The sequence below is a fragment of the Zonotrichia albicollis genome, chromosome 1, assembly GCF_047830755.1.
Source record: "Zonotrichia albicollis isolate bZonAlb1 chromosome 1, bZonAlb1.hap1, whole genome shotgun sequence".
Taxonomy (NCBI): Eukaryota; Metazoa; Chordata; class Aves; order Passeriformes; family Passerellidae; genus Zonotrichia; species Zonotrichia albicollis.
This window is the reverse complement of record NC_133819.1, coordinates 17,033,869-17,057,583: the sequence shown is the minus strand read 5'-3', so window position 1 is coordinate 17,057,583 and position 23,715 is coordinate 17,033,869. Positions and strand designations below refer to the sequence as shown.

General features: G+C 38.2%; 1 protein-coding gene across 8 annotated transcripts in view; it reads left to right on the top strand.

The window, feature by feature from the left end:
- MYO3A (myosin IIIA) overlaps positions 1 to 23,715 on the top strand; it is a 116,505-nt gene that overhangs the window by 38,903 nt on the left and 53,887 nt on the right. For 7 of the 8 annotated variants that reach the window (XM_074534705.1, XM_074534702.1, XM_014270694.3 and 4 more), the window contains exons 6-10: positions 9,482 to 9,558; positions 10,817 to 10,962; positions 12,676 to 12,741; positions 13,136 to 13,291; positions 22,452 to 22,551. In XM_074534705.1, coding sequence (XP_074390806.1) covers positions 9,482 to 9,558; positions 10,817 to 10,962; positions 12,676 to 12,741; positions 13,136 to 13,291; positions 22,452 to 22,551 — 545 coding nt within the window. Of the gene's footprint in view, positions 1 to 9,481; positions 9,559 to 10,816; positions 10,963 to 12,675; positions 12,742 to 13,130; positions 13,292 to 22,451; positions 22,552 to 23,715 lie in introns of those variants that run through there. The other variant, XM_074534719.1, reaches the window with a different exon arrangement.

Sequence of the window (23,715 nt, the reverse complement as noted above, 5' to 3'; positions counted from 1 at the left end):
TGTTGTTGTTATTACTTAAACTTTGGTCTGAAAAAGTCTGAGTGACATTTCATTTGAAATTATTTGAAATTATTTCTGAAATTCCCTGCCATTTCAGTGCTTCTGGGAGCTCAAAAGCCAGGACTTTTCATGCTTTTTTTTTTTATCAAAGAGGATCCTAGAGGACACAACTCCCTATCAGCAAACTAGACAAGTTGCTGATGTCCCAGAAGCCATGGAGGAAAGAACCATTTTTCCACTAAAAGCTATGTGAAACACCTACGGTCACGTGGCAAAGTGATTCTTTTAGCTAAAAAGAGGGGACTGTAAGGCTGATGGAAAATTTCTCTTTAGCTATATTTTTGAGGGTTGACCTTTAGGCTGATAATCTTTACCAAGAGACAGGTAGCTCATACTTCTTCAGGACTACTGAAACCTGCTTTCCCAGACTACAAATATCTCAGGATGAGCAGCTGTTGCCTTGGAAATGTCCAGAAAAAAATATAAATTATACTTCCCCACTTAAGAAATGCATATTTTTCCAGCAGCACTGTTTCTTTCTGAAGGCCATGCCTGTCTGTGCATCAAACATACTTTCATACCATGTGTAATTAGACCTTTGCTGTTATTACCAGGAAAGGTCACTGGGAAAAAAAGTCAGACATCTAGATTGGTATCAGAAATATTCAAGTACCTGTAAGGAAAATAAAATGTGGGTAGACTCATTAAATCTTTAGAATTGGAGCCTACTTTTAGGCACAAGAGATCCCATGATTCCTCATAGTTTGCCCATAGTGTAATTGTGGGAAGGGGATATGGAAAGGGTTTGCACTATACATATTCAGTTTCTTCTTAGTTGTTTTGTTAATAGTACCTAAAACTCTCCATCACTAGAGGCTCTGGATAAGCAATACATAGGAAAGATCTATGTTTTTTAATATGTAAAGGAGGTTCCAGTGGAAAACATGGAAAAAAGGTAATGCAATCTCACTGCTGCTGGCAGATGGTGGAAAAATACAAGCTGTGTTGCTGCAGTTAATAGAATGTTTTCAAGTGTTCCTTTAGCACTGTGGATAAATAAGTTGCATAATTAAAACATTTATTGTAATATTAATGGAATATATAGTGAAGCTAGGGTGATTTTCGCACTTTAAGCACACTTAGTTTGCTTTTTTCGGCTTTTGTGTTGTGTTGCATGTTGTTTGTGAATATTGTCTTGGCATTCCAAATGCAGTTTCAGATATCCCACTTTGCATATAGCTAGCACACTTTTATCATGGACAGTAGCCAGGGTCAGCTAGAGATTTACCCTGAGAACTACTCATTGGGGGAAGAATGAATTGGGGAAGGGAATATGTATTGCTCTATTCAGACGTACTGATATTGCTTTGTTTAATACTTGAACTATTGTTTCTATGTAGTTTGGGAGCTGACAGAGGTCAGTGTTTGTGTTTGGAATGTAATTAGGTTATTATTTTGCTATGGGGAGAATGATCATTTTTCCTTTAAAGCTACTTGAAGTATTTCAAAGTTAAGAAAAAAAGAAATCTTAATACAGGCATTCCTAGATGGCCTTATTATTATTCAAAATTGCAATTTGGTGAAACTATTCAATGGCAAGACACAGTTTTGTAAGTGTATTTTTAAATTCATTCTATGTTTACTTTAAAATGTATTCATAATTTCATTTGGGCAATACTAAATGCAAGTATTAATTCCATATTTCCATTGAGTCATTAAAATAAATTTATTGGGGTTTTTTTCCTCTAGAAAGAGTTACTTTGCCAACATCCTGTATTGTCTCAGTAGTATACCACTTTTCCTTACAAATTATGGATTGTTAGTAGTGCTTTACCACTACTAGTGATCAATAACAATTGATCAACATGAGACAGAATGCACAGGTGTTTCTGTTAAGTATTGTTCCATGATATTTATGTGTATTCTGATACAGAAATACAGGCCAAAATATTTAAAATTCTGTGAGTGTGCTAAAATTATTGAATTTTTGAAGTGTATCTGAGCCTGCAGCTGCTATAATGACAAAGCAAGAGAAGTAAAATCAGTTACCCTGTACAGCATATCCAGAACAATGGGGACAGTCTCCATGGAATAATGAGTCCATGGTACAACTGCATCTTGATAATTCCATCTCTCTAATTGTTCAGATCTCCTGGTTTTCTAATGGATGAGGGAGCTTTCTGCTGGTCTGGTGGGGAAAAAAGCATCTGTAAATCTCTGATCAGAGGTTGGGCAGGGAGCTCCAGCACTGGATGCCATCCTTTCACCGCAACACTTCACCGGCTCTTGTGTTGTCTTGCTGTGACACAGTGCTATGGCCATTCCTGACATGACCTAAATGACCACAAATAGCCTTGTTAGAGGCAGTTTGTTGGCTGATCACAGTTCAGCCTGGCAAGCGTCTGGGCCATGTGGCATTGCAGAGGCCAAGAAGGCTCCCAAGGACTGAGCTCGGATTGCACGTGGCACAGGTCGGGCTGCAGCAGAGGGAGTCTAGAGCCACCCTGTGCTCAGAGAATAGGTTGAGAAGTCAGTTGTGACTGATCCAGGTTCAAATGCTGGGGCATTTCAGTTTCTGTCCTTTTTAATATATATCATCATTCCCAGCTTTGCATGTCCTGCTGACATTGAAGAGGAGCTCAGCATGACCTTGAGTAGTGTTCCAAACTTTTGTAGATTACTTATTCTGGAGTAGTAAGAATATCCTAGTGTGTCCTTTTGTGCTTGCCCTGCATTAGCTATAAATGCTGTCTGAATCATTCTGCAAAAATGAAACAATTAATTAATTTAATTTAATTTGAAAGTTCAAAAATAAAATAATTTTCTTTCTGCCCTTAGCTTACTTTAAGCAATGAGTCATAGCAGGACTTGTATTTGTCTTAGTCATTCTAGCATACATCCATAATAAAGCTGTCTGCTTCACTGGTTCGGATCAAAACCAGGCTGTTATTGTGTTGTCATTTCTGCATACAATATAGCATGACATTCACATGTTGCTGCTAAAATGCAGCAGGAGACATGGCAGAAGCCAATAAAAGTGAAAGACTTTAAAGAAAGCTTTCTTCATGAGCAGCTTGTCAAACTGCTTTGAACCCAATCAAAGTAATAATTCCAAATTTTCAGCCCAGGGTTAGCAGGGATAAGATGGATTGCATTGGCTTGAGCTGTGGAGCTTTTTCATTGTTGAATGTTTAATTCTTTGTTGAAGGCTTAGTCCTAAAAAATTTTTGGGGGGGCCATGTTTGAATGAAAACCTTTGTGTTGTCCAGTAATAAAAAACAGAAATCATGTGGCCAAATGCTATATCCAGGATAAGCTGTTCACTTGGTCTTTCAAATATTTTCTTCTATTAATTCACATAAAGATGTCACTGGTGGCTTAAGCATTAAAGAAGCTTGATGCTGAAAGCTGGTGTCAGATGCCAGAGACACATGAAGTGAGAAAATAGCCCTTTCTGGCCAGCAAAGGCTTCCAATTGGTTTTGTCATGGGTCACAAGACAGTCATCTCTTGAGGTTATTAGAAACTCTCTAGTCTCATCTGTGTATACTAAACCCCATTCATTTTTTACCTGAAGATGGAACCCCGTGGCTTATTTATACTGGAGTATTCCAGTCCTGAGATAGTTTAAATATTCTGTTCCAACAGCATAGTTCTTTCCAGGATTATCATAACAGGAAAACCATGTCATACAGCAATGAGAAAAATCTCCAGGGTTTTGCTAGTCATATAGGAAGAAAAATCATCCTTTTTGGGTGTCAAAGCAGCTGTCAGTTTGGAATGAAAGGTATAAGAAAGGCAGCATCTGAGAAGGAGGAATTTCCTCACCATCAAACTGCACCAGATTGTGTGTAGCTGTACAAGTCCCTGAGGCTCTAGAGAAGAGTAGTTCTCCTATCCAAGTACATCTGGCCAATTGTGCAACAGGACAACAAATGTTCCTGTGCATCCCTCTCAGGAAACCAGCTGAAGCCCTGGAGCATGAGATTTGATTAGAATCATTGGTGGTGTGATGCACTGAACTGGCAGGAGCATGTGGAGGGGAGTCTGGTCACCTGCTCTACTGGAGGCCCAGTTTATAAAATGAAAGATCTTGGATTTATTAAAGAAAGAAGTGGTATCAAACCCTTTTGTTTAAAAAAAAGATTATAAATCTCACAAATGTAGTGAATGTTCTGCCTTTTATTTAGGGCACTGTTTGTCATTTTATTATCAGTATGTACTTTTTAATGGTTCTGTATCAGATTTAGGATTTTAATTTTTTTCCTTGTATGCTTAAAAATATTTTTCTTTGTCTTGAAGCTTCGTGGTGAATTTACCATGAAAGCCACTGGACTTTCATTTCTTCAACATCCATTTATATTTGTCCCCCTGTATTTGATAGTACAGATTAACTTTTTTATCCCCTTTCACTCCATGTCTCTTGGTTTTGTAGTAAATGCCATGGATTTTCATCTTCCAGGCAGTTTATATATATGGTTTTCCTGGATATTAAGCTTTTGATATTTCTGGGTCTTTTGGTTATCTTTTGGATATGTCTATTTCAGTTAAAAATTTGCATCTACAGTGTGTGTTTTCCTGAGGGTTTGGGAAACACTAGTTTTCAACAGTAAAACAGTATGTACATCAAAATAATACAGAAAGATGGAGAATGTGACAAACGACAAGACAAAGGTGGAGGCCCCGAGTCTCTTCTTTGCCACATGGTCTTAACTTGTAATCCCAGATCCCTGAGACCAGTGGGGAACTCTGGAGCAAGGCAAATATACTTTCAGTAAAGGGAGATCAGGTTAGGTAACATTTAAAAGAATTGGATGGACACAAGTCCGTGGGGCCTGTTGGGATGCACCCAGGACTGATGAGGGAACTGGCAGATGTCATTGCGAGATCACTGCCAATAATCTTTGAAACATCTTGGAGATTGGAGGAGATTCCTGAAGCAATGAAGACAATTACTTTCATTCCAATCTCAAAGAAAGGCAAGAAGGAGGATTCAGAGAACTACAGTCTGATCAGACTGACATATGATATCGATCACAGAAGGTGATGGAGCCAATAATCCTGGAAATAATTTCCAAACTATGACAGACAAGAAGGTGATTGTGAGGAGGTTTCATGGATTTATGAAAAGCAAGTCATGCTTCCTCATAACATAGCACCTTCCAACATAAAACACTGCTGAAAATTCTTATGCTTTTGACTCATCATTTCAACTCTGTTTCCTATTTCTTTATTTCCATCTTATAGGTCAGAATCTGATTTTTATTTCTAGACTTAATTTGAGCCCTTATCACTGACCAGAAGTTCTCAAACATGCTTTTCTCACAACAGCTCACTGTTGAGCTGTATAGACTTTGTGCTCTTTTAATTTAAATGTTTACTTTTGAGGTCAGTTTATAGTCCATAAGGAATTTTGAATATTGACATTGTTTCAAAAAGGTTCTGAAACATCTCTTGTAAAGTCATCAAACCCACCATTTGTGTCCACTTATGGTCCATTTATAAATATGTCCATTTATGTCCCACTTATGGTCTGTTAGTAACATTTTCAATTAAATGTCTTTATGCTTTCTCTTCATGATAAATAATTAAACCTGGGAGAAGCTCTTTGATTTCCTTTTACAGTCTTAGTAGGGATGCCACTATATGTGGTTGCATGTAGTTACAGACTTGATGTGTTGTCATGTTTGCCATTTGGACTACCAGAATTGCCTTGATTTAATATTGTTCTTTCCCTGTTGTCTTTTGTCATTTTGTAGTATGAAGGAATTTAATGATTGAGGTTTTTCTTAGCATTTTGTATGCATTTCAGCTGACCTATCTGAAATATTCTGTCTGGGTATGTATCATTACACCAATACAACCTGAAATAAGCAAACAAAGAAATCAGTGTCAAAGGTATCAGCAAGTAGAGAGGAACTGAGTTATAACTCCACCACGGTTGAGAGGGAAGTAGCTGCTTCCCTGTCTGCATCCTGACAGGAATAGTGGCTTCTTCTCAAAGTAAAGCTTAAGGTGCTAAATGAAAACCTGGGACCATTAGGACCTGCTGCCTCCAGATTTACTAAAAAAGGTGGAATTGAGTGATTTATAAAAGACTGATGTCACACCTTTGGGCAAAGAGATGTGGAGGGAGAGGCCACTTTTTGCATCATACAACATGGAACAAGAATGGCAAAACATACCCGCCAGAGAGTTTAAGGGGAATGCAGTGTGAAACACTGCTGCTGTTATACATCTGTTTCCCATGGAGATTAAAAGATGATTGGGAAATCATTCAAAGCATTTTGGCCTTTTTAGATCTGCAGAGTTAACAGTGTGAGCAGTTTTTGGTCCAGACACTACCTTGAGGAATGATGGAGTTACATGTTCTTAATCTACAGAAGATCACAATGAGGATGCTTTGGTAGCGAAGTGTACACTGAAGGCACAAATAAAGAAGGAAGAAATAGCTAAGGGAGTGTAAGCCCTTGGGGGTAAGGTCAAGGTCATTATGTATAAATGCAGTCTCCCTGCTGTGTGTCAAATGTGACATTAGTACAATTTACTAGGGCTGGCCCTTCCTTCACCAGCATCAGGCACTAAAATGGGCATACTGCTGTCACAGGACATCATCATAAAGGGATGTTGTACAGCCTCCCAGTTTAGATCATAATGTTGTCTGCTCAGATTGGGCACTGTGAGACAAATCTTTCGTAATAAGAGGGAACTAATTTCTGCCCTCTTTTTTTCTTTTATTGAGTGCTAAGGTCAGAAGCAGATGGCTTTACTTGCAAGGGTATTTCAATATGCCTGTTTTCACAATGAAAACCTTGAAAAATACTCATAGTGTAAATTTCCTAATTTTCAGTTTTTATTAGTAAAATGGTGCCTGAAAAAAATAAGAAGAAATGCAGCTATGTGCACAATATTTTATTTTTGGTGTGCTTTGGTACTATTAATGCACATATTTATAAAGCTCTTAACTTCTATAAGAAAAAATAATTCATATGTAATAAAACATCATTTTACAACATATTTTAGATTTTCTTAGGATAATATTTGGCTCATTTTGCAAAAAAGCAGTAGTAAATGGGGAGGGGAGCAACAAGATGGTTTTGTTTGAAAATATGTAGGTTAAAAAAAGTGGCCAGCTATATGCTTGACTGGTTACTGAAATGCTGGAAGAAATGTTACTAAGTGTGGAATTACATCATCTTTCCTCTATACACAGAAAAAGCCCAAGGAAATATCATTTGTCATAAGACCTACGCTGCATAATCTAAAATGCCACTTTAATGCTGACAGCAAAAGGATTAAAAAACCAACCAAACAAAAAACACACAAAACCCTCAAGAGCCTAAAGAAAGTGGTGAACAATTCAAATTAAATCAGTTTTTTATTGAAATGAAACAAGGGTGAGGAGGAAAAAATCTTCAGTTCATTTAATAATTACAGTTTGAAGAGGGAAAAAACCCAACAGTGCATAGACAGAGAAGATTGAACACAGTAATGTACCTTTTATATTTTGTTCCTTATCTTTACAGAAAGTTACGATTATTTATAAAATCTGACAATGGAATCATAAAAATATAGTCAGTGTGTTTCTTTGCCTGCAGATCTGAATCTCATATCCTTGTCCAAGACTGCAAAAAATGAGCTTAGCAAAGGGGACTCCCACAACAGTAAGGAAGGGAGAGTAGCCTCAGCTCCCCCTGAAATCAAGGATCTCACATAATAATGTCTGTTGGCATCCCTGTAGTGATTTCAGAGCTGAGGTGATGTGTGACATGTTTTTCTGGGAGCTCAGAACAGCCACAGACTCTGTGAGCCGGAAGCTGGATCTCAGACAACTCCTTGAGATGGCAAAAACATCTGAAAAAACCTGCTTAGCTGAGTAGAAGTAGGATTGATGGACTTTGCGCTAAGACTCACATTGTCCTGCTTTCCATGATGCATAACACTGTGTATTGGACTTGTGCAGACATAAAGAGAGATAAAGATGGAACTTTCTCAAGGCTGGTTTAGACTAGAGGGAGGCAGCCACAGTGGTTGCATTTATCTCAAAGGAGCAGGCAGGGTATTCCTTGCAGTCTTTATTTTCAGATGTTGCCTATTTTTCTGTAAGAGCCAAATGCAGATATTTAGTGAATCAGAGCTGAACATGTTGCTTTAGAGTGAAAAAACAGATCAAGGTCTCTTTACCTATACTGAAAAAAAGCCGAAAACAATCAAACCTGCCCAGACAGAGGTTTAGTTAATATTCCCATTGGATGGTTAATGTGAATTGCTTGTTATGAACTGTCTGCAAGTTTTTCAGGAGGAGAAGGTCAAGCATTTTCAAACCAGACAATACAGAGTTGAAACTGGACAGTGGTGCTCACCGGAGCTTCATGTGTTTCAGAACAATGAAATAGAACTCACAGAGTGAAACCAAGTCCTTTCACATTTTAAAGAAAAGGCAGATGTATGCATGAAGGCAAAATAAGTGAGCTCCAGTGTCAGTCAGACTGAGGCTGGAGCATGTGTATATAGAGCACAGGACTTTTCTGGCCATCCATGGCATCAGCTCTTCAGAATATGCCTCTGGTGCCCCTCACTATTGGCTATTACTCTAATCCATTATAGTTTAGGGCTTGCTAGCTGAAGGGCTGTTTTTCTCCATGTGTGGACTTCACTGTTATTTGTGACTCATAAATCCATAATAGTTTGGGGCATGCTGGCTGAGGGGCTGTTGTTTTCCATGTTTACTGTTCCCTTTGTATGCACTATTTCCAACCAGTACACGCTTGTTTTTTAAGGAAGGAATTTGGTGGCAGGCTGCTCAGAATTGTGCTGTAGCCCACTTGAATTTCTAATATTTCAGTGTCTTTTGGGAATCATTGAACTTCAGAGTTTACTTTCCAACCCTTGACCTGAAATAGTTAATTCCCTAAACTACAGCTCATATTGCAAAGCTGATTTACAGGATTGTTGCTTTGAGAATGTGCTTTGAGCATGGAGAGACTTCTGCTTTTGTAAGAATTTTTGAGGTTTCACTATTTTGTTGTTTCTTTTTTATGGCAGAGCAGTTAAGAGACGAGAATAGGTATATTTTATAGTGTTAGCATGAAATATAGATATATAATGAAATGGAGGGTTAGTGTCAGTAGTGAGCATTAGAAGGTGTGGAAGGTACAGTACTTTTCCACCCTCCCTAAGGTGTTTTACTGCTCTCTTGAAACAGGATGTAGGAAACCTTTAATTGACCAGTCAAAAAATATGGAGTCAGATTAATAATCAAATGCTCATTTGGGACTAAGTCCCGGTCCTGCTGAAGCCTCTGGAAAAAAGGAAGCAGAGAACCCTTCAGGACAAGGCCTCTCTTTCCAGAGAACTGGAAAGATGCATCTGAGATTCACCTGCATAGGAATTTGTAGCATGACAAGAGGAGGATGTCACCCTTCAGAAGGGCTGTCTTGGATGGAAACTGCTCTGATGATGGCTTCCCCTCGTTCTTGCAGGTGTGTCTGCCCAGCTGACCAGCACTCGTCTGCGTCGGAACACCTCCGTGGGCACCCCGTTCTGGATGGCTCCAGAGGTCAGCTTTCAGAACATTTTGTCACTGGTACTCGAGCTGCTGTATTCTGCATTTCTGCTCTTTGTCTTTCTTCCTGGTCCTTTCACCAAATGAAACAGCAATGTCCTTTTAAACAGTGCTTTAAACCTTTCTGTCTTACATGTTTGCAAGAATTAAGTTAAAATTAGGTTTGTTTTTGAAATTGCAAGATTAGAGGCAGGGAGCAAGACTCTGAAATGCTTAGTTAAATGTTGAAGAATATAGAGTGCTACTATTGGTACTTTTCAGCCTTTCAAGCTCAGAAACTATAAATATCTCCCCATGGATGGAAGGAGCCCAGGGTGGTACTGAGAGAAATTATAGCTTCTATATTTTGACTTCTGCCCCTGGAAAGTATTTGATACTATATATCCATACTTGCTTCAGCAAGAAATGGAAAAGGTTATTATGAATGAAGAAGATGCTCTGTGATTCTGTGGCGGTTTTTCCTGACTGAAATTGAAGCATATATAGATACATTTTAAGCTGAGATAGGAAAAATATTTCCTTATAAATAAGCTTATCTACTTAGAGTATTTGTGTGCACACAAACACATGCAAGTACATCTGTTTATAGCACATGAAACTAGTCTATTTATACATATTTATTTTTATCAAAACACTCTGTTCATACACATAGGTCTAGCCGTATAACTAATGGTGTACATGTTGGTTTAGATTAGCACCTAATGGGATGAAAAATTCTAGATGTCATCCAGCATTATGGAAAAGCTGAAATGTATTTGAAGGTAAATGCTTTGCTGTGATCTAATGAACTTTGTCCACATCCACTTGATCTGGAAATTGGCTGATTTGGTTGAATAAGGACCCAGTAAAAGACAGTAAATCCAACTCCTGCTTTCCTGATTGTTTCACTTCACAGAGAGAGCAGTATACTTACAATAATTACTTAGCTAGAATAATCCATATAAAGAGTTGTAGGGTTGCTGACTTTCCTTCTACTTCCTTTGTTATGGGATGGAATTTGTTCAGCTGAAAAAGACATGGATTTGTAGCCTTTCTCCAAATCAGAGAACATCTGGCTGGAGAATGTGGTGTTCATGGGCACGTGCTTTCTCTAGTTTAAACACTGGGGGGTTTTGGCAATAGGATGGATGCTTTAGCTTTCTAAATGTGTCCATATCTGTTTATTTCACTGAGTAATCTGTAAGAGATTCCTCTTACAGAGGTATGCTCTTAAATGGGGACATTTAACCATCCCAGACGTTTTCTCCAACAGGTGATTGCCTGTGAGCAGCAGCTAGATAGCTCTTATGATGCTAGATGTGATGCATGGTCACTGGGTATTACTGCAATAGAGTTGGGAGATGGAGATCCACCCCTTGCTGATTTGCACCCCATGAGGGCACTCTTCAAAATACCAAGGTAATAGCTGATGTCTTTGATTTGTTGACAGGTTAGACGGAACCTTTTCCTTAAAGTTTGATTTCCAAAAGGTTTTGCTTCCCAAAAGTTTGCTTTCTTCTAACTTAGACCATGTAAGTTTGTGGACTTTCTTTATGTTATTTATACTAGGAGGCAGATTTAAAATACATCGCCCAGTTGTATTTTCTGCAGGCTCTGCATTAACCATGTGGGCACATTGAGAAATTCAGAGCTGACTTTTAGCTACTTTTGACAAAAAATCATAGGGCCTTCTTCTGAGTGAGCTGCTGCTCATATGAATGCAGGACTTGTTTTTGTCTCGTATATTCTGTTACAAAGAATGACATATGATAGAAACAGAGTCCAAACACACAGCCACTGTGGTGAACAGGTCCCATATTTATCTTCAGGAGTTATCTTCTATCCTTTGAAGCAGAGGTTGTTCCCCCACTCATAGGCATTTAGGCTTCATCTTTTCATTAGCTTGTGCTGCTTCTGGCAGTTCCAATGTTGCTGTCCTTGGGCAGTGCAAATAGCAACTTATTTTGTGTTTTTTGCTTTGAAGCTGAAAATATAAGTAGGCAAAGTGCCACTCATGGCATTTCAAAGAACATCAATCTCCAAGCCTGTAAGTAATGATTATACAGTAGTAGTTTGTGGATTTCATCCTAAGAACTGGAGCAGTACCACAACAGCTGAGCCCCATATAGCATATGTAAGTGCTTGGAGTCCTTTTCAGCCAAGACACCCAAATGAATTTAAATTACCTTTAGGTTTAAGAAATCTTGGCTGACCTGGCACTGAAGCAGAGTATGAATGGTCTTCCTACCTTTGCTTGCTATGGAAAAAGCAGTTGCAAACTATTGTGGTCAGTCACTGCAGCTAGGACTTCAAAAAAGCTTCTGGCTTATACTATCACAAGCACTGGGCACCTTTCTGCTCTGGAGCAATATAAGATAAATACCCTTTCATTCTGTTTAGTAAAACCTGAAAGCAATAGAGTAAACATTAAGCAGCACTTGAAGAGAAGCAGCTTTGGTTGATTGAAAAGAGACAGTAAGTCACCTTGTCTATTGGCTGGTCATTGCTTTTGTCTGCATAACCATACTCAGTGAAAATGGTATCTGTGAATGGAAGAAAACTGCCAAGACTATTTCAACTGAAAGAACACCTAGAGTAAACAGCTCTAACAATAGAAAAGAAAGCAGTATATCCATTTACAATAGATCTCTATTTAAACCTTCACTTCTGATTATCTTCTGATGAATGAAGAATAATTAATAAAGAACCAATTATTTTGGACACTTTGTTCAGCAAGTTGATTAATTCAGTCCTTCTGAGAAAACTTTAAATAGAATTGCTTTTTAAAATTTTTCCTAAGAAAGTATATTGTTTCAGGCTTGAAAATAGGAATTTGCCATTACAAGTGAATAGTGATTAATGAGTTGTTAGTTTAATTTCTTTTTATTGATTTGATTGAAAAAAATCTCAGTGATTCTCAACTACACTTGGTAGATTATCTTGATGCTATTTCTCCTTATGTAAAGCAGGAGAACCAATGAGGCATTGCATCATCTACCCATGCTCCTTTCACCACTGGAAATCAATGTCTTTTTTCGGTGGCCTTCTAAAACTCATTACTCAGCCTGCCTTCACACATTGTTTTTGTCAAGTGAGTAGCTTATTAACTTATCACCACACTGACCTTTGCAGGAATCCTCCTCCAACGCTACAGCAGCCTGAACTGTGGTCACCTGAATTCAATGACTTCATTAACAAGTGAGTAACAACTGAGACCACTCTGGTTGAATATGGAACATGTGTAAATGTCATGTGTAAAATATCTTTTGTGGAAATCTATTGCAACTAATACTCTCCCTTAAAAGGCTAGTTAGTAAATCCATTTGACTTCCAAGTGAAGCTCTGTATTTATGCGTGAAATAGCATTTCAATACCCTTGACATTTTTTAAGTTAAAAAACATTTGTTTTTAAAATGCAATAATTTAACTTTTTGGACTCATTGATTCTGTGAAGTCGTATCAGTTTTTCGTGAAGAGCTGTTTTGATTAAGACAGTTATATTTATTATGGAGACATGAATGAACTCCAGACAAGCATTTCAAAACTTAACTGCAAACCCTCAATGATCATATGTTTTTTTCTGCCAGCACAGGTGCTTGACTAAAGATTATGAGAAGCGTCCAACAGTATCTACTCTTTTGCAGCATGATTTTATTAAGCAAATTGAAGGAAAAGAAAACACGCTACAAAGGCAACTCATGGAATTTATTGATGTTCATCAACAAATGGGAGTCACTGAAAAGGCAAGGTAAAAGTAGCTAAAGAGTGGAACAGTTGGGTCAGTTTTGATACTTCCACTGTTTCAGAATGACTAGCACTCAGAGAAAGATTCAACCCCTATAACTTTAGATGGCAAGGAAATGGAAAGTTTAATATTTGGGGTCCCCTTTACTGCCAATGGAAAGAGAGAGGCATCATGATTCACACGTGGGATGAAACAATTTGCAGAAGTGCCTCTCCTTTTTTCTGTGACTCCAGATATAGTCTTAGACCCCAGCTTTTAGAAAGCTACGGTTAGATGAAATTAATGTTTGGCATTTTCATACATTTGCATGGTCAGCTAATGTTTAGTTTGAGCAAGTATGCTAAAATCAGCTGGTTGGGTTCCTGCAGGAATTGGATGTTTCTGACTGAAATAAGTGATGTTCCCAGCAGACTGGGTTTTGCAAGCTTCAAATCTTATGTCTTCTTGAATAGAAACTTTCTTTCTTCCGCTAGCATCTAAGTGATATCAATTCTGAACAAATCACTTAAAACTGTTGGCTTTTATTGAAAATACTTAAGAATGTCTTGGCTCAGTTTTACAATTGAAAAAACTCCCTACAGTACACATATGTATCAGATATGAAATGTTGCAGAATAGTATTGAAGTACTACTGCTATGACTGCTCCTGCTTCAAGGAAAAGCACCATGCTTTTACTTTTTTTTTAATGGAACATGAAATTTAAAAGACATTTTGGCATTATCATTTATGTGGAAAAAGCTTGTTAAAATCTGCCACATTTCCTTTGACACATTTAGAGTAATAATATATACAACAGTCTTCCGTTCTAGTTCTGGAGAATTTTCTATTTACTCTATGCTTTGAAGATAATAGTAAAAATGTATTTCTAAATAATTATGACATTGAAGTTTTTTCAACTTTAACTGGATATGGGAGGAGTAGTGCTTTCCCTTTTGTGACATTGCAGTATAAAACTATGCATTTAGCTTTCATTTAAGCTTCAGACTGGATTTATATGCTCTATATATTGCAGACTTGACATTTACTTAATCCAGAAGGATTCTTGAATTCAAATAAGCTTATAGGATGTCAGTGCTGAGCACTAAACCAGCAACATAATCCAGACTTTAAATAGCATTTATTTAAAAAACACAGGGAAATGATATGTGGTAAAATAAGTCCAAACCACTTGGTATAAATCAAGGTTATATTAATTAAAATCTTGTTAACACTTGTGATATTAGTCCTTTTAAAGCCTAAATAATTTTGAAAACAATCAATCTTCCAGTCAATCAGACATTGTGATTTTTTTTACCCATTTTAGAGAACTCATTTTTATTTTCTTTTATTTTTTCAAATCCTTTATTTTTTTCATGTCAATGCTGCATAAAGCAAACTACATGAACTTTTTTTGTTTTCTGTACAATACAAACATAAAGAAAGAGGCCCAATTTGCATGCGTACAGAGCAGTCAAGTAGCACAAGAACAGGATGATCTACTGGTATTTTTTCTGTCCTGTTTACACTGTGTTTTATAAGCTGATGGCTCTTCATGAGAACTAGAATTTAAGGGAATATATTACTATGTGATGAAGTTACCTATACAACCTATACACTTGATCAACCTATAGTTGATCAAGTGTAATTTTTATGCCAAATTTCCCAAAGGAAAACAGAATTTTCTCTTTCAAAATAATATTAAAATAAATTACATCATTTCTTATCTGAATCTGTGCAAAAAATGAACTTGCTTAATTCAGAGTGTAATTTAAATGGCAGGGTTAAACTCAGCATAGCCCATATTTCAGTTTAGCAGTTTAAAATACTAACAAGTAGTATTTCTAACCTAAATTATTTTGTGACTGTGCAATTTTGTGAAATACACTGTTAGACTGACTACAGAACAGCATTTGTTTTTTCTGCTGTGAATGATAAGAATGCAAAGATTTTTAAATTCAGTAGTCATGCTTTTTAAAAAGTCTTTAGAGATACTAATTCTATGTATCTTCTGACCTTTAATCTGCACAAAGCAAATGGTGTTAAAAGCAATGTCTGTACAGAAATACCATGTAAATCTGACTTGAAATCAAGATATAAGCGTTATAGTGACAAGTCCCCTGGAAGAGCTGCTCTTTTCTTGTATATGCTATTCTGGCACTGTTTTTGCAGTGATGTGTTAGGGTCCTACTGTGAAATTTCTGAACTTTCAGCTGTGACTGGCAACTTTCCTTGTGAAACTTCTTCCAGATCTCGAGCTCACACTCTCTCAGTCTCTAATTTGAAGGCATAACTCTCCTCCTTCTTGACAATGGGAATGACAGTGGGAGGCAGGTAGTTTAAAGGGTTAAAGATATTTTCCTTCTACTGAGGGAGGAAATCTTGCTACATGTATTGTGTTGTATAAATGGGCATTGGAATATAAAGTCAATAAACTTGGTAATGTTGAGTTAAAGTTGAAAATTTGGAATCCGGTTATTTTCTTTGTGTGTGTTTACTCTCCTCATCAAATTTAATGCATTAATTGCAGTTTTGTGTTTCAAATGAAAAAATAATTAATAGCTGAAGTCCAGCCACTAGGTTTTATTGTGTGCACTATTTCTTTTTTCACTCAAAAGCAAGTCACCTTCTTAGGCCATTGGGCTGAGGTGCAATTTGGTTCTGACTGCTTTCTGCAGCAGCAGTCTGTTGATGTACTTGTGATCTTACCTTGCTGTTTGCTGAATGTGCAGTTGATATAGCTCAAAAAGAAAAGCTCATTACATTGTACCACCTTCTCATGGTTTTTTTGCAGAGGGCTGTACCCTCAGATCCTATCCTTGTGCACTGTGTGTGCTCAGGAAGGATGGGAAATCTCTAGGAACAGAGTGGAGCCACCCTGAAGTCTCTGCCATTGGCACCATTGTTCCTGAGGTATTTTCTAAGACTGAAAATACCTCAGGAACAATGGTAAGACTGAGTGATGAGGGCCCTCAGAACCTTCCCAGTGTTGTTATTCTAGTGAAGAGGAACCAAGGTTTAGGTGCTGCATTGTCTGCATCCTCTCAAGAGATGGAAAAAGAGAAACAACAAGTGGAAGAGAGCCCACCAACCACCTGACTAACCAGAGAAATCTCAATTAACACTGATAAAACATTAGATAGCAATGTGCCATAGCCTAGCTCCAGGTTTCATTGAAGTGATAGAAGGTAAATACTGGTTTTTCAGTAGCCTTTGAGCAGTGTTCTAGCACTAGAATATCTTGTGCTACTCAAGACTCAAAAAAGCATGAATATTAGCAGTAAGCTTCATTGAAAATTGCACTTTTTTACTTTGAGCAAATGCAGTACATTTTTTCTAGAATAATCATATTTTTATGCTAAAAATATCTATTTGCAACTTAACCTTACCTAGCTCAGAACTTAGGCTGCAGTAACAATGGGAATAGCAGGAGAAAATATCCCTTGATACATTAGCATTTTCCCATAACATCCTGACTATAGGATCTTTAAAATCTGCTGCTGGGAATAATATATGAACTATATATCAAAAATGCTATGTGAGATATGCTATATCGGCTAAATTCATGTTAGAGAAGAGGTGAAGCAGGCAGAATTGCATACTATGTGCAATTAATTTTGGTGGGTTTTTTTGTGAGGAGAGTCACTTTCAGGACAGGGTCCCTGAGCTTGATAAAGGCGTTCAGTATAGCAGTATAGCTGTTAACATTTATAATTAGTGATGAAAATAGTTATTAAAAATGAGTACTGCAGCATATACCCCAAAACAGTTCTAAAAATACACTTCTTGCTAGGCCAAAAGAGGGAAAAAAATCCCTGCATTGTAAAGAATTTTACTCTACAACAGAAATAGCTGTCTTTGAAACAACCTTCAGAACTGCCGCATCTACACCTGACAGTCAGGCTTGTAAGACTTTTATCTCGAATTGTTCGGCTGTCTTCTTCTTGACTGCTTTTACAATAGTCTCTGCAGAAATATGCAATGATTAGTACATTGTGTATTTCCTGGGAATTGTGAGTCATTCCAGAAATGAGCTGTACATACGAGGGGGATTCAGTGCACCTAGATTTCAGCAAATGACTCTGGTCCCCAGATTAAGAGTTATCTTTATATACTCTCTGAGTAATTATGGGAAAGAGACCTATTCTACTGCAAAATGATGCAAAGTTTTGGGTGAGCTGAATTATTTTCTTAGGAGTTTGTCCTCCTATATTTGCATATAGGGTTGGTATTGAAATCAGTAACAGAGTCCTAAACAGTTGCTCTATTTAACTATTTGGAAAGGCCAGGGAGACAATTTCATAGAAGTTCATGTACAACAAAGGTGGTTGTCAATTTATTGACCCCTATTAAAAGCAGGGAGTACCATAAAGTTTCCTTTCGTGACTTTTCCTGATTGCACAGACTTGTGTTGCCCATTTTCTGAGTGTTCACTCCGTCCCAGTCTCTGTGACTCATCCTGCCAGTGGAAAGCAGCTGACAGCAGCTGACAGCTGACAGCTCTGCAGGGCAGGCTGTAGGAGAGGATGGGAGATCCCCATGCTGGCTTGACAAAGACAATATGAGAAGCAGTACAAATAGGACACACAGAGTCCAGTCCTGTCTTGGCCAAGGTCTCCAGATGACATCTGGATGGGAGTAGTGGCTGAAATGGGGGGTTTTAGAATTTGGATTCAATCTTTGATCCCTTCAGACCAGTTCTTCTTCTGCTGGAACTCAGTGTGGACTTTGTTATACCAAGAGGTCTGTGCTTTTGCATTGAGGACACTCCATAGTTTGCTGTGCTGCAAACTTCTCTCAGGCTGTAGAAGAAGTAGGGAGTTCTGGGAACAGAGGCCTTAGAATAAGCAGATCTCCAGTCCCATAGCTAAAACACATCTCTATATCTGAATAATGTTCTTCTATGTAACACAATGCCTGAATGAAGAATAGTTTACCTTCTGAAGAAAGGAGGTAGATGTTCCCCCTGCATTCAGAACTCCTCAGGAGAAATGCTCTGCAAGTGGTACTTTACTGCTGTGCCAGTCCACTTGCTCAGCACCTCATTTCTCCTGAAGGTGGGACACTTCAGCAGGCATTTCATGCCCATGGAGCTTCCCCTTTATCATCTGGATATGGCTCTGAGCACAGGGCCTGAGCCTGACTCATGAGGAACTAATCCCAAAGAATCCTTTTAGAGATCTCCTATTTGCTCAGTTAAGAACACACACTTCCCCCTGAAATTTGTCAGGGACACAGATATTTCTTGAGGCCATTGTGAAGGAATAATAATCTGCTTTGTTTACAGGTCATGGAAAAGCAGCACAAATTTTGTCAAACAGATTGTGCAGAGCTGGGCACAGGCCACCTCTGAATCAAAAGCCCCATTGCTCTGCAGGGCAACAGTGTGCTCTCAGAAACCTTGCATAAGCTGCACAGCTCCCTGAGACTGCAGCCTGTAGTCTCAGTGCTGTCAATCATTTAAATACAGAAGGGAACACAGGTTTGTCTGCAAAGCATTGTGCAGATGCAGCTGGAGCCTTATCACTGAAGTGTTACACTTTCTGAAGTCAGGTACAGATTTTTCATAGATAGCATGCTGTAGTTTTATTTAGGCAGATTTCACAAGATATCTGTGAAGAAAAAAAATGGATTTTAAGTTTGAATTAATACTGCTTTGCTCAACCTCCAGAGAAATAGAATCACCAGCAATGACATATCCTGTAGAGGTTTCTCTGTGTTGCGTCTTTGTCATTTTACCGTGGTTTGTAACTGCTGGGAGGTGTACAGCTGTTTCCACCTTCACCTTACAAAAACCTCATTATTTTTAGTTTCTTCTGTACACTCAGACTAAGGCCAGCCCTTTTACTGTCACTTCTTAGTCTGTAGATGATTCTCCAACCAGTTTAGGCAGAGAGTTCAGCAGGGCATCATGAGTCACACTTTCCTTTTCATGGTATTTTTGGAACTATCAGAAATCTTTTAAATACATTCTGACAATTTGAAGAAAAAAGCTGCGGTTGCCTCATTTTGATTTAACTGAATCTTGAAAGATAAGTGGGGGGAGGGGAGCATTGATGTGAAAGAAAATGCACAGAAACAATGCTGCCTTGACTCATTTTCTTGTCCTTACTGCATTGAAGGTTCTGGCCTTTAGCTGCCTCAATTGCTTGTCAGGCATGCTTGTAAAATCCAATGCCTCCAATATATTTTTGAGCAGAACAGAGATACATGGTTATTTCAGTTCACAATGTCTATGTGCATGATCTTAATGAAACTTCAGCACTGATGTCAACAGCACTGATGTGGGTTTTTTTAAAGTGGTTGGAGTGAAGCAGTATAACTGCCCTTGAGGGGTCTGTGCCCTTTGACAGCAAAGTGGAAAAATATTGTGTTCTGCAAATCTGCCACTCTTATGTACTCTGGAGAATGGAGAATATAATCTAGCCCAACAAGCTAGTGTTCTCATAATGTCAGCTGAGGAGGATTACAGAAGGATCGATTTTATGTAATTAAGCCTCCCTGGCATACACAGAGATATGTTTCCCTAAAAGAAAAAAAAAACAGAAAAAGAAAAATGTCCATGACTGGAGCATTCTCCTCCCTTCCTTCACAGCAATTGTTAGTTTCTTACTTTAAATGAAAAATGGTAGTTGAAACTAATCCTGGGAAATACCACTCTCTCACTGATATGCAGTTATATTTAAGGATCTAACATATTTTAAAAAAATGTGTTCAATGTGTAACAGTTCCACCAGAAATGGAAAGCAAAGCTTGACAGAAGTTTTGTTTTGGGTCTTTCTTCAGCAACAGAAAAAGCAGAACAGTGGAGATTGACATAGTCCTGCAATTTCCACATCTTTCCCTTGTGTGCATATTGGTAGCTCTCTCTCAAAGTCACACTGATATTAGATGCATCTTCTGGACACAAAATGACCTTCATACAGGTACGAAGGAGAAATTGTTTCAGCTGTCCAAATTTAACTTTTTTCAAATGAAACTTTTAAAAACAGGGATAAATAGGAGTGTGAATTATAGAGGGGGTGGATTTCTATTGAGAGGGTAGGATTTTGTCTGCACCTCTGACTTTGGATTCAGTAATGTCCTTTAGCTGCTAAATGCAAATCAAGCAGCAGAAGATCATGCAAGGCTGAGGAGTTAATTTAAATCTTTGTATTACCACCTCCTCTTTAATATTGCCTGGGGTACATGCTACCAAAAGTGGTCTCATACTGTTGTTGCAAAGGCAGTACTATCAGGGCAGCTCTTATGGTAAAACTGGATTCCAAAGGAAAGGGAAGAATAGGTCAAACTAGGATAATGTAGATCCTGTCAATCCTTTGGTTCATTTTGCTTCCTGGTCACTTAGCCTCCTCACTGGATACTGTACTGCGACTTTGGCACAGAAACTGTGAAACTATGGTAGCTCTTGCAAGGAAGTCTTACATATTTGTGTCTTGATATTAAAGCTGCAGAATAAGTCAGCTGTGGGTGGGAAGCTCCTCCCTTTGCATTCTGGACAATTAATAAACTCTGGTGGTATCTGGCACCTGTGTAAAGGAGAAAGACACTGGTGCCAGGATGAGGACAAGCCATTCTGTCAATCCTCAGGGAATGATTGTTAGAGACAAGAGAAATTGAAAGAAGTGATAGATGAAATGCACTCTGGTCTGGGTTTCCATCATGCAGATTGTGAGTACACTCACAGTTTGGGAGGGCATCATTTGCCCATTTCTTCCAGTCCCTTTTCCATCCTGGCAGATAGTTATTGTACCTGTTATTGTAAACTGCTTGAGTTTCTCCACCTGCATCCCCTATCAGTGCACAGCCAGCATGACCTGAAGCAGCACTCATTAACTAGGTGATGTTGATGGAACAGGTGCAGCCTATTAAATATGCAGTAAATCTGTGGGTGTTCAGCTTTCCCCATCAGTGTGATGTTCACTCACTCTAACTTTCCCTCTTGGTGCGACTACACTCTTTCTTCTGTCATCTGCTCACTGTATATCAAAATTCTTGCCTGTGTAGAAAACACCTGTCTGCTTTTATCCATGCCATATATCCAAATATCAAAATTAAATAAAGAATTTACCTGGTCTTGTCTGGGATCAAGGTAAAGAGTGAGTGCTTCACACAACAGTTTCCTGGCCGTCTCCATTTACCAAGGTAAATGTTCCTTGTGTTTGAGAGGTGCCTTCCCACCCGTGGCATCAAAGGGATTGAGGTCATATCAGGAGATCAGATTTACTTAATAGATTTCCTGTGCTTGTGCCTTATTACATATCTGAGCTTGATTTAGTTTGTGAACTCTGCTGTTACTTATCCAGTTTCTCTTTCCCTTATTTTCCCTCATCTCATAGAACAAGTTTAACTAATATGAATTGTAAACCTTGCATTCTCTGCTGCGTTTGCTCTATTTAGCAATGCCTTTACTCTTGGATAAAAAATGATCCAAGTCTCTGAGAATTTTCTTGCTAATTAAAATAAGGCTGCATAAAGTTGGATTTATGGTTTGATTGAAGGAGAAAAGAAATCTAAGACAAATGTAAAGTTAAACTTGAAGTTTAACCCTGCTAAGAAAGATAATTAAAATTTTGTTTCCTGCTCATGTATGACTTTTTCTCCTAGCAAGTCCAGGAAAATTTGATCAAGATGTATTTTACTTACCCCAGTGGTTCTGTAGCACTTTCATCTGTAGTGTGATCATCTCAGCCAAACATTAGAGCACTGTCATTACTAAGCTAAAAATGTTTCTGTCCTGACTGCTTTGTCTTCATCATCTTTGCTGTACTATTTCATCATACTCCTCAGGTTTTGTCCTATACATACTGTTAGCAGGATCTTCTTGCATGTTGGTCCCAGAGTTTCAGTCTTACATGCTTTATAAATATGTTCTTTTTTTTTTTTTTAAACTTTTACTGCCAAGCTCCTGTCTTATTGCTGATGTAGGGGTGTGATCTAAGCAGGGATCTATAGAGTGACAAAGTTCTTCATGGTAGAAGTTATGGAATCAAATCACTGCTTTCGAATCGCCAGGTACTGGTGTGCTGTACCAAGAAGTTGACTTCTGTATTGCTTTTCAAACATTTGTGTGTTTAAATTCAGAACAATGGAAAGCAAGACTGTTTTGGCCTTCAAGATGGTTGCAGATGCAAGATCTGCTCTGTGTTTCCTTACGTCAGGAGATTGTATCTCTTTCTTTTCTAGATTTGAACGTATTCACACAAAGAAAGGGAACTACAGTAAGTCGCTAGTTTCAAACCAAGAGGAGGTAGATGATTTAGCAACCCTGGAGGTACTGGATGAGGTAAGAACATCTTTTTTCATGTTTTCCTGAAGAGGAGTAATCACATATTAAATTGCAATGGTGTGCTGTTGGTTTTCAAATTCAACTGTCACACTTCAGTTGTGTAAGTGTACAATGACATTTCACCACTTTATGCCAAATATTTTAGACAAGATTTACTGTGTCAGAAAGGTTTCAACTCAAAGCTAAAATAATCTCTGGAGTTACAGCCGTAGACCAAACAGTATGGTAACACCATTGACTAAACAGGATTTATATGACTGGGTTTTACTACAGCTAAGCATCCAGTTTGCAATGGTGTGTGAAGCTGAAATTGGTCTAGGTCCAAGACCTTCCATCACTGTTGCTTGAGTACCAAGAGTTGCCTTAAACTAGCTCACCATACTCTCCCAGAATAGGTTCTCACTGACTTATTTTGGTGGGGAAATGCATGAGGGTCAATTTATGTCAGCTGAGCCTCTCATCTGTCAAAGCCTGCTCATGGACCTTTGACCAAATTGCTGATACAAATACTACTGGTTTGTCAAAGCTCAACAATTATTCCACTGGGTGCAGGGAAACATGCTATAAGGGAGGGAGGAGGTCTGCTGTGTTTATGCTCTAAGCTTCAAAACCAGAAAGAAGAATCAGGCTGCAGCACATTATCTGCAGGTCTTGGAGGCCATCAGTGGTTGTAAACAAACTGTCATTCTTCATCTACTGGGCTGTGCATAGACTATAATTCACATTCTCTTATCTGTAAAACTTCTCTGGTATATTGTACCTTTGTCAGTCCAGAATATTCATTGTGGCACTTGAGCTGGTAAACTGTATTATGCTGACAGCTCACAGAACATCTTCCATCTGCCCAAGAGCTTTGTTATAGCTTGATGTTTAGTTAATTGTAATTGAACTAACCCAAAATTCATCTACTGGACAAAGTTCAGGTTTAAGCATTTTTTTAGTATTAGGAAGAATAAGACTGCTGTGGGGGTTTTTTTCTCTTTTACCATGATACATATAAACAATCCAAGCTAAAGAGATTTTATTGCACAAAAAAATCCCAGACTAACTGGAATATATCCCATCTCCTAAGGGATGGAGCATTCTCATGGAAGTCCTCAGGAAGCCTCTGTTTAAATGCATTGTTTGACTATGTGGTGTTACTAAATCAAATCCAATTAA